Raw genomic sequence first — 18,453 nt, 5'->3', positions numbered from 1 at the left:
GCTACCAAAGAATTCTTAATCAGCTGCTTGCGAATGATACTCAAGCCGCTTCTCATGGGCAAAACCAAACCCTGATCCACGCGTTCACACCGTCGGCAAGGCCCCACCAGCCCAGCACGTGCTCCTACCTTTGCTTCCAGGGAAGCCCTGGTCACCCGGATCGCCCTTAGCTCCCTGCAGGCCGGGGAGGCCTTTCTGACCTGGAGGAAAGAAGAACATTGTCTCTGCACAGAACCCCCGAATCCCCAACGATACGCAAGCACGGGCGCATGCACGCACGTCCGCGTTCACGCATACACACACACGCAGGGAACATATTTCCAATCAACTGTCAGAGAAGAAAAGAACATTCCTTCCGGTCAGCTGTGTAAACTTTTTAAAGACACTCTCCCCTCTAGAATCTGGAAGTCACATTTTTCCCAACGTGCAAACGTTCCAAAACCATAAAATGACCACAAAAAGCAGACAGGCACATGATCCTGCTGGGGTCACAGTTTGGGTCACCCATGTCCCCAGACAGACCCCAAGACACCTGTAAGCTGGGAACTGGTTTTAGTCACCTGTCGTTCATACGTATCTGATTCGGCAGGAAAAGAGCAGTGCCTGGGAGCCGGGAGGCAACCAGTACATGCTGGCTTAATACGTTATAAACCATGATGTCTTTTGACATACAAATGATCTACTGATTCTCTGTTCTTAATTTTTTTGAGTTTATTTATTTGAGAGCGAGAGACAGGGAGAGAGAGAATCTCAAGCAGGCTCCACACTGTCAGCCCTGAGCCCAATGTGGGGTTCGATCCCACAAACTGTCAGATCACGATCTGAGCCGAGATCCAGAGTCGGACGCTTCACCGACTGAGCCCCCCAGGCGCCCCTGTAAACTGATTCTTAATAAGAAAATCAGAGCGTCTTTACACAGCCATTCATAGGATGATACAAATCAGGCTGCCACACAGACACGGCATTTTTAACTCGAAGAAAACCCGATCTTGCGTTGTGATCCAGCTGGCCTATCGGTGTAAAAGTGCCAGCGGACAGGTTCTGTCTTCAAGCAGCACCTCCTTTACTGTCTTACCTTGAAATCCTGGAACTCCCGGAGGTCCTATGTCACCCTTAGAGCCTGTGAGTCCTGGAGAGCCACCGATTCCCTAGACACACACACAGAGCGTCAGCTGGGAGTCGCTAGGACACCGTAAGTCTCTCAAGTAGCCTGGAAGCCGGGAGGCTGGGGCAGCCCCTCAGTGTTCCCCAAGAGGCTCTGTGAACAAATGGGGCCTATGTGCAGCTGCAGTAGGAAGCTGGGAACTGGCACGTGTCGCTTCGCTCCCCTGTCCCCTGTCCCCATCTGTCTGAGTGGTGACTTCCCAGAGCAGGTGCAAGGCCCGCGACCTGCCGCCCCTCCCCCACAGCACAGGGCCGAGAACAGATCTGGGACTTCCTGAACACTGTCGTGGCAACATGTCAATCTTTCAACACCAAACTACCTTCTGGAAACTTTCCTCCAGACACTCAAGCGTAACGAAATTTCTTTAGAATTAGTTTAATATCTTATCTGAAAAGTGATTTTAAATGTGGAGAGAAAAAAACGAATACTAAGGAGGATTATTTTTAAGTTTACTTTTACTTGTTATGAGAGAGAGAGAGCATGCGAGCAGGGCAGGGGCAAAGACAGAGGGACAGAGAGAATCCCAAGGAGGCTTGCACTGTCAGTGGGGAGCCCGATGCAGGGCTCAAACTCATGAACTGTGAGATCATGACCTGAGCAGAAACCAAGAGTCAGACCCTTAACCAACTGAGCCACCCAGGCACCTCTACGTTTCTCTCTAATATAGCAACATTCATGTTTGGAAATGTATTCTCTCATTTTTCTGGCTATTTCAAAACAATTCCTTCTCTAGCTCCTTTCTCAACATATAGTAAGTTGTACTGTTTCTCACATGTATTTGTGTCTGTGCTTTACCTTGTTTAAAAAGGTGTCCTAACAAGGGGTGCCTGGATGGCTCAGTCGGTTGAGCGTCCAACTTTGGCCCAGGTCATGATCTCACCACCTGTGAGTTCATGCCCCATGTCAGGCTCTGTGCTGACAGCTCAGAGCCTGGAGCCTGCTTCAGATTCTGTGTCTCCCTCTCTCTCTGCCCCTTCCCCTCCCTCTCAAAAATAAAGATTTAAAAAAAAAAAGTGTCCTAACGAAAACACACACAAATATAAGTATGTATACACACACGCACACACATACACACATGTCTATACATGTACATGGAAACAGACAGACAGCCACTGATGGCACCAGAACTAGGGAATGTATTTGTCATTGAGGCTTGCTTTCTTCATCAAGCGTGTAAACAGATTTTTTTAAATTTTTTGCTGTTTATTCAGTTTTGAGAGAGAGAGACAGAGCGTGAGCGGGGTAGAGGCAGAGAGAGAGGGAGACACAGAATCTGAAGCAGGCTCCAGGCTCTGAGCTGTCAGCACAGAGCCCGACGTGGGGCTCAAGCTCACGGACTGTGAGATCATGACCTGAGCTGAAGTCAGACGCTCAACCAACTGAGCCATCCAGGGGTCCCTAAACAGGATTTTTAACCCAGGCACTGAGCGGTGATCCTGTGTGACATTCCCCTTTCACAGTCCTTGTAAAACTGCACAAGAAAGAACGTGGGAACAGCAGCCTACTACAATGTCAGGAAAGACAGCTGATGACCAGCAAGGGGCAGGAGCCCTCTCCAGTCCTGGAGAGGATTTAGGACTGTGACACCCGTGGACAGGTGGACACACACACACACACACACACTGTGCTGTGATCCTATTCACACACAAGACCGACAAACAGACAACTCACAGGCAGGCCCTGGAATCCTGGATCTCCCTTGGGTCCTGGAGCACCGGGAGCCCCCGGCCAGCCTGGGTTTCCTTTGTCACCTTTCAGTCCATCAAGCCCGGGGAGCCCCGGAGGCCCCATGGGTCCCGGAAGCCCTGACAGGAGACACAGAAGTGACAATCTGAGGTGAGAGGGTGATTTTATGGACAAATGTCTTGGGCTTGGCTGCCATCCCCGCTGCCCAGCTGTCCCCAACCAGGGGCAACAATAGTGGATCAGCCCGTGTGAGCACAGCAGAAACCCAGCAGGTCCTCAAAGGGACAACCTGCTCAATAGGCAGAAAATGTTGGTATGAATGCACTGGCCCGAGCGTCCAGTGCGGGGGTATTTTCTCACACGGTACAGGGCACGCCAGAATGCCACCATGTTCCAAGCCACCACGGGTGGCTCTCATGCTCCAGTCTTTTCCAATAATGTCTAGTCTACCTGTAATCACTTGTCACATCTACCGTGTTCTTTCACAGAAAGGACACAGGCCTCCAGCGGAGGCCAAAACACAAGGGTCCCCAAATAGCGTAAGCAGTTTCAAGTTACAGGAAATGCTGTGAACCGCTAAGTAAAAAAGTTCAATTGAAGGTTTAAGTATTTAAATCTCGTTTACACTCGTGTGTGTGTTTGTGCCTTCTGGTTCAGTCCCGGCTCTCGCCCCGGTGAGACACCCTTACCTGGCAGGCCAGGCTGACCCTGTGCACCCCGGTCTCCTTTAGGTCCCTCCACAGCGTGGCCCGGAGCTCCGGGTAAGCCCGGCTGTCCTTGTGGCCCCGGGGGACCCATGAATCCTTGCTCTCCTTTGGATCCGGGAATTCCTGGACTCCCAGCTTGTCCCGGGAAACCCACATCACCCTTTGAACCTAGACAACAAAACCAGTTTGAGATGGTGGGGAAGCACAGGGGAGAAGAGAAAGCCTGTATGTCGAGGAGGAGGCAGCTGTGCGAGGGGCAGGGGAAAACCAGAGCCGGGTGCCCTTTCCCCTCTTTATTGAGTGACACACGGGACGCCGACCATGGCTGACCCGGGGAAGAGTAAGCTTAGAGTATGAGAGCCACCTGTCATTCTTCATACTTTGTAAGGAAGTGTTCTGCCAAAAAGCCATTGGAATACAGGCTGAGAGGGGTCTGTGAGCACCTGCACTGCTAAATTAAGGGCTTGCTCCATCGACAGGTGAATTAATACACGAGTAATATTATATCCACACCGTGGAACACTACTCAGCAAGAAATGGGAGGGAACTACTGGCATGAGCTCCAACACCTGCGAATCGCAAACTAATTGTGCTGGGCCAATAAAGTCAGACTTAGAATAAAACAGGATCCTACTGATAGAAAATTCTAGAAAATGCAACCTAATCTACAGTACCAGAAGACAGAGCAAAGGGTGGGGTTGAGGGATGATGGTGTTGGGGGGTGGGGTGGGAGGGCAGGACAGAAATGATTAGGCAATGCAGGAAACTCTGGGATAATAGGCATGTTCACTATCTTGAGTGTGGTGATGTTTTCACAGATTATACATATATCAAACTGTATCAAAAACAGACATCAAATAGCACTCTATAAATGCGTGTAGCTTACGGTATGTCAATGACAGAAATGCGACGATACGCTATTTTTTGAAGTTTTCAAGGTAAGAACTCATAGGGAACAAAATTCCTCCATGTTTAGTTCCCAACATACCACCCAGACGTGACTAATAAAATACCAAACTTCCAGGATCGTTTCAAGGTTATTAAGAAACAATAAGAAAGGAGGGAAATAGAGTCGTGGCCAAAAATGGTCATCGGGCCTCTCTTGTGACGCTTCCTCTGCTTTTTCAAAAGTACAACGTCACCAGATGCTGGTCTGTCAGGGGCCCGGAGAAGGCGTGTGCCCCAGACCCAGCATCCTGTCACTGCCGCCCACTGCTTCCTCGCAACTGCCCGACCCACTCGGCCTGGGCCACGTGCATCAGCGGCGAGTGGAAAGGAAGTACGCATGTAGCAAATGTTACCTTTCTCTCCTTTGGCCCCTGGGAACCCTGGGAATGCTCTTCCAGGCAGGCCTGTAAGACAAGGGTAAGAAGTCACATCCACATGTCCTCAAACAGTTGGTCCTCGAGTACAGCACAAAACCCTGTCGACTCTGCAACACCACCACATAGAAATCAGCTCCTTGCACTCCTGAGTAAAATCTCGTTTCTGCAATTGTTCTAAGAAGTCCTGGGTGGGATGTGTATAATTTAGCACTTTTCTTAAGTACTTTTCAGCACACGACCACTACAGCATTTAGTAGAAATGCTCTGTACAAATAAGTGCTGATTTTCTACCACCATCTAGACACTAACAAATCGGCTGTTCCCAGATGACTGTCCAGCTAACAACGTTCTCAAGGGAGGCAGGGAGAGCTGGTGGTATTGGGGACTGGGGGGCAGCAAACACCGGAAAGCCCAGAAACGTGAGTAAGGGGCTTGCAGGAGGATGAACGTGGGGGGGAAGGGAGGTATGGAGGCATTTTTATGAATTATTTTTTATGAGAAAATGAACGTTTGCAATAGAAACATAAGGAGTGCATAACGAAACAACGAACTTTTAGAAAGAGGCCAACCCTGGGGCGCCTGGGTGGCTCAGTCAGTTAAGTGTCCAACTCTTGACTTCAGCTCAGGTCATGATCTCAGGGTTGGGAGTTCGAGCCCCGAGTCGGGCTCTGTGCTGACAGTGCAGAGCCTGCTTGGGATTCTCTCTCTCCCCCTCTCTCTTTCCCTCCCCTGCTCTTTCTCTCAAAATTAATTAATTAAAAAAAAAAAGCAGGGGGCCAGCCCTGCCCGCAGCAGATGCCCCAGGGCTCCTCTCCAGCGACACCCCCACACCCACGCCCCTGCCTTAGGCTCACCCGTCTCAGACCGCAGGTGTCATTCTTGCTACACACAAGCATTACCGTGTACGTGGTTCTCGTCGTCAGAACCTGCAGCCCCCCACAAGGGATGGGAGCAGATCGGAGGGCAAGAATTGGTCCCAGGACCCTTTCTCTAAAGGGGGAAAAGCCAGGCAGAGGAGGGACAGCCTGGACGTTCTGTGTGTGTCTCACTCGCCCCCGGGAGTCCAGGTGTTTTGGGTCAGGCCCGTCAGTACAGGACCTGCCCCTCTTCTTATCTAGGCCTCTCCCCTCGTCCACACGAGTGTATAAACAGCCATAAGGACACGTGGTGCAGATACCACTTTGTGCCCAGCCCCGGTCACTCAGCATGGACTGGAGATCTGAGTGATGCCAACCCTGGAGCGACGCCAACCCCTGAGCAATGCTGACCCCGGAGGAGCATTTATTTCGCTCTAAAGGGAGCAGGAGCCACCATACCTGGTTCCCCCTTCTCTCCCGCCGACCCTGGGATTCCGTCACTGCCAGGCTCCCCTTTCTGGCCAGCTGGGCCCACGGGGCCAGGCTTCCCAGGAAGACCTCAGAGAGAAGAGCCACATTAGTCAGGTCTGGACCCTGTCACGACAAGACGCTCATTCCCGACAGTTCCCCAGGGAGCCGTTACCCCGTGCATACCCGGCATCCTCGAGGAATGCACCTCAAACACAAACATGCTTCTAGAACCTACTGGAGCCGCAATGCAGCCAGTTCAGCAGCTCTGGTTCTGGCTCCTGACTGGGGGCCACATCTTATAAAGGCCCCATGAGCCCCCCTAGACTCTAGACTCGGTCTGTCCATCTGAAAAGTAGAGGGGTGTGCCAACCCGTGACACTCTGGGGTCCACGACTTGTCACCTTGAGGGAAATTCCCAGCTTCGGTGGCCCCCACCTCATCCCCACAGGCCCCCGTGTGTCCTCTGTCTCCTGTGTCCTCATGTCTCTACCTGCTTCTCCCTTGACACCGGGAATGCCAGCCGATCCTGGGAGGCCTCTGTCCCCTTTATCCCCAGGCAAGCCAGGGCTTCCTAGAGGAAGAAACAAGACAGCAGAATGCCATCAATTGGAGACTTTGTTGTCTTTGGACCCAAGCTCAGAAGGAGGCCCGGCTCACCTACCTGGATAGCCAACGCTCCCAGGGGATCCTTGGGGGCCAGGAGAGCCAGGGATCCCCGGGATCCCCACGCTTCCTTTCTCTCCCTTCTCTCCAGGACTTCCCGGAAATCCCGCAACCCCTTGATCTCCCTGTGGGCAGACATCGAGACCGTTAATTTCGTACCTGTCCCCGGGCACGTGTCTGTGGGCCCTTTCTGGATAACACTATACGGATTCCACGTCCTGCTTTCTAGCGAAGAATTAAAGTCCACGTCTGAAAACCGGGGATAAGTGGGAAGCCCAGAACAAGAGCCAGTTCTGTTTCTTCTCTGCACATGTCTCCTCACCCTTCCCTTCCAGCACTGGGCTGGCTGTCCCGCCTCTCAACAGTCTCCAGATTCTTGCCAAGGCAGGGAAGGTGCACAGAGGGGGCCAGAGGGACAATGTGCAATAAATCAGGGGAGACCACTCTGAATCACCGAGTGTGCGGAGACGCTCAGGTGGCCACAGGGGGCAGTGTCCACGCAGGACATGGTTACCTTGTCGCCAGGCCGGCCCGGAATCCCAATGCCAGGGAGGCCTGCCTGTCCTTTCTCGCCCTTTGCGCCTTTCTCCCCGGGTAAGCCAGGGACGCCCTGCGGGCCGGGGATCCCAGGCACGCCTTTTTCTCCGGGTGTTCCTGTAAACACACACAATTAACACCTGAGTGCGTGCTTGGCGGGTGCTAATATTAAACATGGAAAAGCGCCCTGACAGCCACCAAGAACGAGGTGGAACGTGTGTGCCTGCATTTATTGATCCCTTAGTCCCGCAGGCAGACGCCGTCACCCGCACATTAGTGCCATGTTAGGAAGTGACTCTCCTGTCTCTTAAAGACCATCATTCTACAAAGACAGAGCAGACATACGGTAACTCCTTGGCATATTTACGTTGGCAGTAGTATGAAAAATGACTTTCGTGTTCCTTATTCTACAATCAATTCCCGTTATCCAGAAGGATCAGACGGGTCGCGCGGTGGGCCAAGGAAAGCAGATGCATACCTGGTTTCGTGAGGTATGCTGGCAGCCAAACCTGTTTACAAGCAGGTGTAGACAGCAAGCTAGATGTTTCTACATGTCAAATGGAGCGATACCGTGCCTCGTGCGTAGGGAGGGGGCCGGCTTCCTGCCTCGGCTCCCCTTTCCCTGTGGGTTCGGAGTGGTGCTAGCCCAGACCCACCCGAGGCCAGAGCTCTCCACCTCTCTCCAGCCCCGTGGCAGGAGTTGAGGCCAGGTCATGATTGGGGCAGCAGAGCCCAGAGAACTCTTCTGGGCTGGTGCCAAAGGGCACTGGAGGCTGGCCTAGACGAGTGGGAAGCCAGACCGCACCAGGGAGATGGTGGCCAGGTGGCCAGTCACTTGGAGGTGATCGAAAGGTGATGGTAGACAGCCCATGTTTTATTTGATTGAACTGTGATTTATTATTATTTTTTTTTTTTTTAGTAATGGTCACAGTGTCAGCCAAGTGCCATTGATCCCGAGGCAGGGGACCATACAGGACTGAAGATGTGCACTTGGGTAAAAAGTGCACGTGCCTGGATTATGCCCTCGGGGCGACACATGTCATCCTGCAGACCTGTCCCCGCCAGCGTGGGGACGGGACATTCTGTTCTATAGAAAGAAGACCCCTTTTGTGAATCCAATGTACCTGGGAGGCCCATTCCACCAACCGATCCTTTGGGTCCAGGGAGCCCTGGAGCCCCCGGGGTCCCGCCGATGCCGGGGTCACCTTTAGGTCCTAGGAGAACAGAGGGAAAAGCCCAACAGGTTAATGCCTATGAAAAGCGCTGGGTGACATTCCCTTAGCGTGAGCTCCTGGCGCATACTGGGCTTGAACTTCACTCCGTACCTGGCTGCCCGGGATGCCCTGCCTGGCCATCCTTTCCCGGCATTCCCGGGGTTCCAGGGTCTCCCCGGGATCCTTTATCACCAGTTGGTCCAATTTGTCCTGCAGGTCACAGAAAAGAATCATGATGACCACATCCGCCTAAAAGACAACCTTGCAGAAACACAGGCTGGTCTGACGTTGCTGGTGCACCACTGAAGAGCTGGTCAGACAGGTGGACGTGCCTTCGCTTCGTCCGCTCACCTTTTTCTCCTTGGTCTCCCTTCTGACCCTTCATGCTGCCCATGTCCACCTTATCCATGGACCCAGGCTTGCCAGGGAGACCCACATCTCCTTTGTCACCCTTGAAGCCGGGGTCTCCCCTGGGCCCCGAGGAGCCCGGGAAGCCGTGGTCCCCTGCAAAGGGAAGAGAAGGCTCCTGGTGAGATGCAGCGGTGACAAGGCCTGGCCCTCCTTCTGGCGGGCAGAGCTGCCGATGAAGAAGGAAGGCAGCATCGCCAGGCAAGCATCTGAGCTACTGGAAGGATCTGGGCCCTGAGTAAATGAACGGTAAAGCCCAGTTTTAAGAATTCATTATTTGCGAATAACTCAAACATGCATGTGACTCTGCTTATTATTAGTTTAAATGATTCACATCTCCCCTCTTTCCTAAGAAGCTTTATCTCACCTGTTCACAGTGCCTCTCAATTCTATACAAAATAAGAAAATGGGGAGTTTTCTTATTCTACTAAACAAAAGACTCTTTTTATGTCTCACAAAGTCCATTTCTTTAGAAACATATTTTGGGGCCAGTTTCAAATAACCAGATAAGAAATAAAAATTAAGGCCTGTATATTTGCCCGTTGCTAACGTGATTCTAAGGACTCCGTGCCAGTGACCTTGCATGATGGGAGATCCCACTGGCTCTAAAAAGAGCAAACACCTCAACTGTGCAGGTGAAGGAGCATCTGGAAACCGGTCTTCTCTCTGGTTGGGTCAGAGCACAGCCCCTGCCCCCACAGGCACGGGCACCGTGAGCTCCTACTGGAAGAGGGGTCTCCCCGACCCTTGCTTCACCTTCTTCTTTCCTCTGCCTCTTGGTACGAAATAGCACCTTCAACCCTTCCAGAGTTCCCAACAGACACAGAGACACAGACACAAGACGGGCTCTTCTGGAGTGACCAGCCCCTACCTTTTTCTCCGGGCAATCCTGGCACTCCTGCCGGGCCTGGCGAGCCGGGCTGCCCCGGGGTCCCCATGACACCCATCTCTCCCTTGGGACCTGCGGCAGACGAGGGGCTGTGAATGCAGACTGCAGACGCAGGGAGCCGGGGACAGACAGGGGCAGGCGTTTACAAGCCGCTTACCTGGAATGCCGGGAAGGCCAGGCGTGCCCTGCTGTCCGGGAAGACCGGGGAGCCCAGACTGCCCTGTCAGGCCGGGCAGCCCTGGGGACCCTTTGTCTCCTTTCGGGCCCGGCATGTCGAGGCCTGGAAATCCGGGGAAGCCCTTCTCTCCCTTCAGTCCAGGAGGGCCTACAGCGGGTGGAGAGCAGGAGCGGTGAGCAGGGGGCTCCGCGGTGCGCCCTTCTGTGTCCCACCATCCCTTTCTGCAGGCGGCACGTGAGTGTGCAGTCCACCCTAGGGGGCTGGGAAACTCCCACTGTCTCAGGCAGCCATGTCGGGAGCCACAGGGGAGCCACAGGGGAGCCACAGGGGAGCCACGGGGGAGCCACACGAGCACTGTCCCAGACCGAGCCCTCCCTCCTGCCAAGCCCCCTCCCCCTCCCCGGGCCCTCCCCAGTGTCCACACCCAAGACCAGCTGCTTTTCAGCTGTGTTCCCGGCTACACTCGTGGGCCCCCAGCACCTTCTCCCTTCTGGGACTAGTTACTGAAGACCAGGGCGGCTCCAGGACCAGTTAGTATACGTTACCCACAACTACCAACCCCCCACGGAAAGGTAAGGTGGAGACACCAGTCGTTCTGAATTAAAGGAAAATGTCACTGAATACACATGAAGTGGGGCTGGGCGGGGTGGGGGGGTGCTCTCTGGCACGTAAACCAAGCTCAGGGAGAGGAAAAGAAAGATACCCACAAACTCTGGTTAAGGGGGCAATCAGACCAGTCTCCCCAAAACAGAATCCCCCTCCCCCCTTTATTCACTAGGGGGCTCTAATCCCCACTTCACTCAGGCTCCGGAGCTGGCCCCTTCCCCTTGGGGAGCGGGATGTGGGGAAGGGATAATCACCTAAGGACCCTGGTGGTCCCTGTCCTCCAGGGGGGCCCATCGCTCCAGGTGGGCCTATCCCGGGAACTCCAGGGGCTCCCTTGGGACCTTGTAATCCGGGTGGTCCTGGGTCACCTGGATGGGAAGAAATTGTAAATGAATGGCACACAGACCATACGACCCACCCCCACAATCGGCCACAACAACACAGGACCGTAAGCTCTAACCATTTGCGATTTTCATCATTCTTTCAACAAATGCAGAGAACCTAACAGGTGCCCCGTGGACACCAAACCAACAGGCCCAGCCTCCATCCACCACAGTCCACTTTTGTCTGGAAGAAGTTACCTCTGATTCCCTGGAGGCCTGGGGGGCCGATAACACCATGCTCTCCCGGAACGCCCGGTCCCCCGATGTTTCCCTTCTCCCCAGGTGTGCCAGGGATGCCGGGAAGACCAGGCAACCCTTTGAGTCCAGGCAGACCGATGCCAGGCTCTCCCTGGAAATTCCCGAAACACAGAGAAGCCGGTTCAGCAGGAGAGGCCGGGATTCCATCCGGCCAACGGCGTAAGTGCAGAAGCTGTCCAACCTCAAGCCTACGAAGCCTTCACGCACCCATCCCCCTTCTGATTTCAATACAAATCAGAGGTGGTTCATTTTTATTACTGTTATGTTATGAAGGAAGAAAATCAAGGCTCCCCACGGCTGAATGCCTTCCAGGTCACAGAGGGAGGATTCCCACCCGAGTCCCCGGCCCTCCGCTCGCTTTGTGTCTGTGAGGAGTGGAGTCCAAGTGATGGACAAAATGCCCAATGTGCTTTGTGAGCGGCTAATAGACAGCTTCCTACGAGGTGGCAACGTTCCAGGATGGGACCAGGACACCATTTATTGAGATTTTTGTCTCAGTGAAGGCTTTCACCTCAAATTAAACATGGAAAGGATGTCATGAATCTAAGGGCTTTGATAAATGCAGATGATTGACGACGAAGGAAGTACTCTGAAGGCCCGAGGAACACTACGTCACCGGGCCCCCCTGTTGTCCACCGTGGCCACAACCTTCAGAGGAAGTGGCCACTGGAGGTTCTTCCACGCGTCCCAGCAGCAAATTCACAAAACAGAAGGAAGTGAATCCAAGGGACTTTTGAAAAAGCACAATACTTTAAGTCATGAGCCAAATCCTTATCCCAATTCCATTTGCATTTACTAACTCATGAGCCTCACGTGTGCGAAGCGATCCGCATGGCACCACCACGGACTAGTGTTTCACGAGTGCATCTAGTGCAGTTTATGAGGGGAAGCCGCGTCAGCCACACAGATGGAATGGGACACCGTGAGATCAGGTGTGTTTGAAGAGAGCGCTCCCCTGGGGTCACTGAGACACAGCTGCCTCCGTCGCCCGGTCCCCCACGGCCCCTGCCTGCCTGTGCACCCCTACCCAATCCCCACGGCCTCTGCCCACCCTCCTAACAGAAAAGGAACAGGCAAGGCCAGCTCTTTTGTTGGCAAGGTGAAATTGGTCAGCTATACTCAATGAGCAGAATTTCAAGTATCAGCAAGTCGCAGAGGGATGTCTGAGGCCAGGAGAGTCCTTAAGTCCCTCGAGCCCAGGGGTCCCCAACCGGGGCCGTGTTTCCCCCGGTGACATCTGATAATGTTCAGAGAGACAGTTCTGGTTGTCACAACTGGGGGCGGATGTGGGGTGCTCCTTCAGTATCTGTGGGCAGCGGCCAAGGGGGAGGTGGCTAAAGAGCCCACGATGTCCAGGGCAGCCCCCGCCATGAAGAATTACTGGATCAGAATATCAGTAAAGCTAGACCCTCCCGGGTTGCCATCACGCCTTTCAGGACAGTGGCCTTCATGCGGCTTTGTCCTGTCGCTCACAATAAGACCCGCACTGTACGCTGAGATACAGTTCACACTCAGGCAAGAGCACACTCACAGAGCCGAAACGTACGGTTCTCCCCCAAACATCAACCGCCACACACAGTGTGCTTACTTTCTACTCCGCGCGCCACATTTTATGTGTCTGATGAACAGCAAGGACAGGGAAAGAACAATCCGGGGAACGCTCAGTACCCACCTTTTGGCCGGGCACACCCGGGTTGCCAGGCAAGCCATTAAATCCTGGGCGGCCTGGGCTCCCGGGAGGTCCCACGTCTCCAGGCAGGCCATCGACACCTGTTTTGAAGAGTCAACACTCACTACTGTCATAATGCTGGTCCCCACTTGCTTCACTGCCCTGACACTCGCTCAGACGCCCCTGAACTGGCTGGACTGGCCAACGAGGAGCCCTTCCGAGGTGCTTCTAAGAGGAGCCTGAGGCCACCCCAGCCACGGGGTGGGGCACCAGCCTGCACCAGCCAGAGCGACTTGGGAGCCATGGACCGCAGACCCGTGCCTGCCGCCTCTCCCCCACCCTCCCCTCCTCCTTTCCTCAATAACCTCGGTTTCTCCGCCTGCCCCACCCCCGAAGGGCACAAGCAGCCTAGGGTGGCATCTGGCTCCGCTGTCCCCAGCGCAGCCAAGGTGGGGGCCGCCTTGCAGGAGAGGCCCACCCACACCTCCCAGAGCAGACGCACATTTCCGCGGGACTTCTGATTCCGGGACACGGTCCAGTTTGAACAGCCCCGCTGAGACCACTGCTTCTCAAGCCACCGGAGGCCACACCACCGGAGGCGCGTGGGGCATCAGAGGCTGTCTGGGTCCCAACCCTAGAGGGTCTGGTGGGCTAAGGGCTACCCCGGGGCTCTACTGTGCACAAAGTCTATCCCGCGGGATGCGGAGGGTCCTGACGCTCGGGGATTTGTAAGTGTGCGGAAGCAGGTGCTGTGGGGCGGCTGTAACCGGGGAGCTGGACACACGATGCACCTAACTGCCCACCGGCATCCGCATCTCCAAACCACTTCGTGCGAGTGGGCAGAGAGCCTCCGATTGGGAGACCTTACCGCTAAATTCTGCCTGTCACGATGGTGAGATAGGGCTCACTGGGAACAGGGTTCATGGACAGGTGGAAGGTCGAGGCACTGTCCCTGTGACCTTGAGGGTGGCTGAGAGCCTCTGGCCTTCAAGCCTGACACAGGTCGCTGTGTGTGTGTGCGTGTGTGTGTGCATGCGTGTGCAAATGTGAGTACGTGTGCGTGCATGTATACATGTGCGCACGTGTGCGTGCGAGTGTGTGTATACGTGTGGGTGGGTGTGCATGTATGTGCACATGTGAGTGTGTGTGTGTATACGTGTGCACATGCATGTGTGCATGTTTGTGTGTGTGTATATGTGTGGGCACGTGTGCGTGTGTGCGTGCATGCACATGCGAGTGTGTGTATACGTGTGGGTGGGTGTGCATGTGCACATGTGAGTGTGCATGTGTGTGTATACGTGTGGGCACGTGTGCGCATGCATATGTGTGTAAGAGAGTGTGTGTTCATGTGTGTGCACATGTGAGTGTGTGTGTATGTGTGCACATGTATGTGTACGTGTTTGTGTGCATGTGTATATATGTGGGCACGTGTGCGTGTGTGCGTGCATGCACATGCGAGTGTGTGTGTATACATGTGGGTGTATGTGCATGTGCGTGTGTACGTGTGGGCACATGTGCACACGCATGTGTGTACATGCACATGAGAGAGTGTGTGTTCGTGTGTGCACGAGTGTGTGCATGAGTGTATACATGGGGGCACGCATGTGCATGTATGTGTGTGCACATGTGCATGCGTGTGCGTGTGTGACACAGCTGCCAGACGAGTGTGAAGGCCTGTAACCCTGACAGCGGGTGTGATGCATGCAGAGCCTCTGGACAAGAAGCTGGGGGCCTGGAGAGCTCTTTCCATGAGGTTCTGCACACATGGCCAATAAAACAGGGGACAGGATGCCGGCCTAAATGGGAAAGAGGTGCCCCTCGCTGCTCACAGTGCCTGCTCAGTCCGCACCAAGGTGTATGATGGCAGGTGCCCCCACCAGGGCCTGCCTGCAGGGTTGACACACCCAGGACCTTGTCCTTCTCACTGCCTCACAGATTTCAGAAAGAAATGCTGCTTCTGAAATGCCAGCCTCGTGGGGATCCAGGCTCCGTGCTGTGGGGGCCTCCTCCCATTCCCCAGCACCCTTCCCGGAGACCCAAACCCAGCCCGGCACAGTGCCGTTGCTCTGTGTACCTCTTGCACTGATGAGGAAGAGCGCCCCCAACACCCCAAAGAGCTTCTGTCAGCTCCCCGGGCATTGGCTGGGCCCCTAAGGTCCCAGCCCCTCCTGACCAACACCCGTGGCGTGGAGGCACCACGTCACCCAGCTCCCTGGTGGGTGGATTCACCGCCCTCCAGACTTTGGCAATCTTCCCTTAATGGCACGTCGCTACCTCAAGTAGAGTGTTTGTATCCCTCGCCTCTTTCTCTCCTAAAATTTATGTGCAAACCAACGGAAAGACCACAGCCCTCGGTGCCGACAGCTGGGCCTGTGTGGGCCATGAGTAGAGCTATGGGTCCACTCCGGGTGGGGCTTGTCCTCCGGGTTTACCTTTGGGGCCAGGAGGCCCTGGAAATCCGATTCCGGGCTGGCCAATGGCACCCTTCTCTCCCGGGAGGCCTGGCCTTCCCGGCGTCCCAGGAAAACCTCGGTCACCTGTTGTGAGCAAAACCAACCATCAGGGTGAGAAAAACGTGTCAATGTCCCAACAGTATCTCCAAACAAACTAGGACACTAAATGTACCTTGGGGTCCTTGGAAACCCGGGGACCCCGGAAGTCCTTGTGCTCCGGGGGGACCAGGTAGGGGTACAACTTGTCCAGCTTCACCCTTGGGACCTGAGGAAAGAGCACAGACACTGAGTGAGAGCCACCGTCCTGTCTTGAGTGAGGACTCTGGGTGACAGCCTGCATCCCGTCCCAAGCAAGGACAGCGAGAGCCCGCATCCTGTACTGAGGGAGGACACAGTGACAGCCTGCATCCCGTCCTGAACAAGGACAGCAAGAGCCCGCATCCCGTTCTGAGCGAGGACAGTGACAGCCTACATCCCGTCCTGAGCAAGGACAGCGAGAGCCCACATCCTGTCCTGAGCGAGGACAGTGACAGCCTACATCCCGTCCTGAGCAAGGACAGCGAGAGCCCACATCCTGTCCTGAGCAGTTTGTACCTATAGAGAAGCCCCATGTGGATCCCTCCACTTCCTCTCTTTACTTATCTAGAATCTTTCACAGTGAGCTCTTCCTGTTTTCCCCAAAATTTACATCCAGAAGAATCTAGATACCTGACACATGAATTCTCTAAGAGTCCAAAGTAAGGGTCACAAAACTAGGAAACGAGGTGAGATGACCATGGGTAATTTGTTAATTAGCCTGACTCAAAGCCAAAACACTTCACTGTTCAATTTATCAGACAAAACCAATTCTAAGCTGCTTTGAAGCCGACCTCAGTTCTGCTCGTCTAGTGGTAAACGACCTCCAGGACATGCTAACTGGGCGATCCGGCATGATCTGGAACACTGCAGCCAGGCAGCTGTGAGCTGTGTGAGTGGTACAGGCACTGGTGCCTCAGAGATCCACTGGGGGTCAGGGCTCAGCTGCTCGGAAAGCACCATGGGGTCACCTCCAAGGACACCGCGTGGACTCCTCACACACCCTATCGGAATTTAAGACATACAGGGCCTCCCAGGCTCAGCCACCACATTCTTTAGCTAAAGGCTCTGGGAAATGCCAGCCGACTGACTCCAACACATATCTGCCATCAGTCCCACCCTGGGAATAAGCCTTTAATGTCACCAGAGTAAACAGGGCTCTGGCAGATCAAAGAAGTCTGGGTTTCAACCCCAAAGCTGACCGGGTCTGGATGGAACCCTGCAGAATGTGGACAGCTGACCAACAGCACCATCAACACCTCCTTCAGGAATCTTCCTTCCCTCACTGCCGGGACGCGTCTGTGGCTGCCCCAGATAGTTTCTCTGATGCTAGTTTCTGGCCACGAAGAGTCTGATTCCCTTTTACAACTCTGCAAGTTTCCAGACCCCGCAAGCTCAAAGAGCGCTTGAGATGCTGACTGCGGAGTCAGGGGCTATGGCTACGGGGAAACGGATCAGACATCCCTTTACCAGGATTGGGGGGTCTTCCCAGGTCAAAATCTCTCTGCCCCCAAAGGAGTCACAAAAGAAACATTTCTGGGATGCTTGCTACACAAAGAACAACCATCAAGGGAACCGTAGCCCGCTGCTAGGTACCCCACCACCAGACAAGAATGACGGAAAGATACACGTTAGGCCACTTGCACTTCCAGCAAAGACAGGCTGACGTTTCCATGCTGGAGACCTTGCGCATCTTAACGCTATGACTTCAGGAAGTAATAGCTCCCGATGGGATAGGAACTGAGAGAACTTGGGCCGGATATATGGCTTGTGACAGAATCGGCAGATTGGTGAGCACGAGGGCCACACGGTCATCCACCCAAGTCAGTGGCTTCACTTTGTGTGTCTCAGCTGCCTACAGTCAACCGGGGCCCCGGGACCAGATGACGCAGCACAGAAGGTCTACGCACACGCCTGCATCACTCACCCCTCACCACAGGCATTTTGTCCTGTCCCATCGTCACAAGATGAGGGGCTGAGTACAGGACAAGGAGGGACATTGAGGGAGAAACACATTCACACAATGTTTAGAACGCTGTATGTTTCTAACTGTTCTATTTCACTATAAGGTACCATTGGTGATCTCTTACTGGGCCTGGGTTACAGGTGAAACTGGGCCACACGTCTGTGTGTACAGGAGAAACACAGCGTACGTGGGGTTTCAGGCGTCCACAGGGGTCCTGGGGAGGGGGCGCCCGTTGTGAAATCTCTCCTGCCTAGTTCTTGTTTTGGTCCATTTGACTATCCAGTAACTACGTTGTTCAAGGTTGATTAGTCACACAATTTGAACCATCTGAAGTCCTTTTGTTCATCTTTACAACTTTCGTGATGTTTCTTAGTCACACCCTCCTCCTTCTCTCCCCTGTGCCCAAGCCGTCCCTGGCCTCTCCTCTTCTTAGTCCAGGATTTTCTAGGGAATGACGGGAGTGTGCCGTCTCTACGCTCAATCACGTTCTACTAAGCACTCCCGGGAGCCCGGGGTGTGCGAGGCCTGAGCCACCCCTTCTCCTCGTTCGTCCCTGGGAACACGTGGGGCGTGAGGATGGGGGGAGAACGCCCGTGGGAAACCCTCACGTCGGCCTCACTCCGTGCATGCTGCCAAACCCCGGACACCGAGCTCCGGGAGGGCAGGGTCACGCCTGTCCGTCTACCACACTCTCTCCTCTCAGCGCAGAGCTCACACAGAAAATGCGTAGGGAAGCAGGCTCACGTTGACATCACTTCCACACAAAAGGCCAACTTTAACTGGAAGGCACCATGTACTTATTGTAGGAAAAATCACCCACGAAGTCAAATTCTTTACAGCCAGATTCTGCACATCACCCAGCCTGGCCCATCTTCTACGTGACGGTACGGCCACGTGACGGAAGGGCCCGGGCTACGTCCACCTCCTGGAAGAACCAACACCC

General features: G+C 54.3%; 1 protein-coding gene across 1 annotated transcript in view; it reads right to left on the bottom strand.

Moving 5' to 3' along the window:
• COL4A1 (collagen type IV alpha 1 chain) overlaps positions 1-18,453 on the bottom strand; it is a 154,758-nt gene that overhangs the window by 15,529 nt on the left and 120,776 nt on the right. The window contains exons 27-45 of the mRNA XM_060636698.3: positions 15,642-15,734; positions 15,449-15,553; positions 13,020-13,117; positions 11,288-11,438; positions 10,961-11,074; positions 10,080-10,247; positions 9,905-9,994; positions 8,977-9,129; positions 8,737-8,835; positions 8,536-8,625; positions 7,389-7,528; positions 6,873-6,999; positions 6,702-6,782; positions 6,200-6,298; positions 4,860-4,910; positions 3,541-3,726; positions 2,837-2,970; positions 1,076-1,148; positions 129-200 (exon numbers count right to left, since the gene is read on the bottom strand). Coding sequence (XP_060492681.3) covers positions 129-200; positions 1,076-1,148; positions 2,837-2,970; positions 3,541-3,726; positions 4,860-4,910; positions 6,200-6,298; positions 6,702-6,782; positions 6,873-6,999; positions 7,389-7,528; positions 8,536-8,625; positions 8,737-8,835; positions 8,977-9,129; positions 9,905-9,994; positions 10,080-10,247; positions 10,961-11,074; positions 11,288-11,438; positions 13,020-13,117; positions 15,449-15,553; positions 15,642-15,734 — 2,124 coding nt within the window. The remainder of the gene's footprint in view (positions 1-128; positions 201-1,075; positions 1,149-2,836; positions 2,971-3,540; positions 3,727-4,859; positions 4,911-6,199; positions 6,299-6,701; positions 6,783-6,872; positions 7,000-7,388; positions 7,529-8,535; positions 8,626-8,736; positions 8,836-8,976; positions 9,130-9,904; positions 9,995-10,079; positions 10,248-10,960; positions 11,075-11,287; positions 11,439-13,019; positions 13,118-15,448; positions 15,554-15,641; positions 15,735-18,453) is intronic.

Source organism: Panthera onca, chromosome A1 (assembly GCF_046562875.1).
Source record: "Panthera onca isolate mPanOnc1 chromosome A1, mPanOnc1 haplotype 2, whole genome shotgun sequence".
In the NCBI taxonomy this organism is placed as follows: domain Eukaryota; kingdom Metazoa; phylum Chordata; class Mammalia; order Carnivora; family Felidae; genus Panthera; species Panthera onca.
The sequence above is the reverse complement of the archived record's forward strand: the minus strand, read 5'-3'. Positions and strand labels throughout refer to the sequence as shown.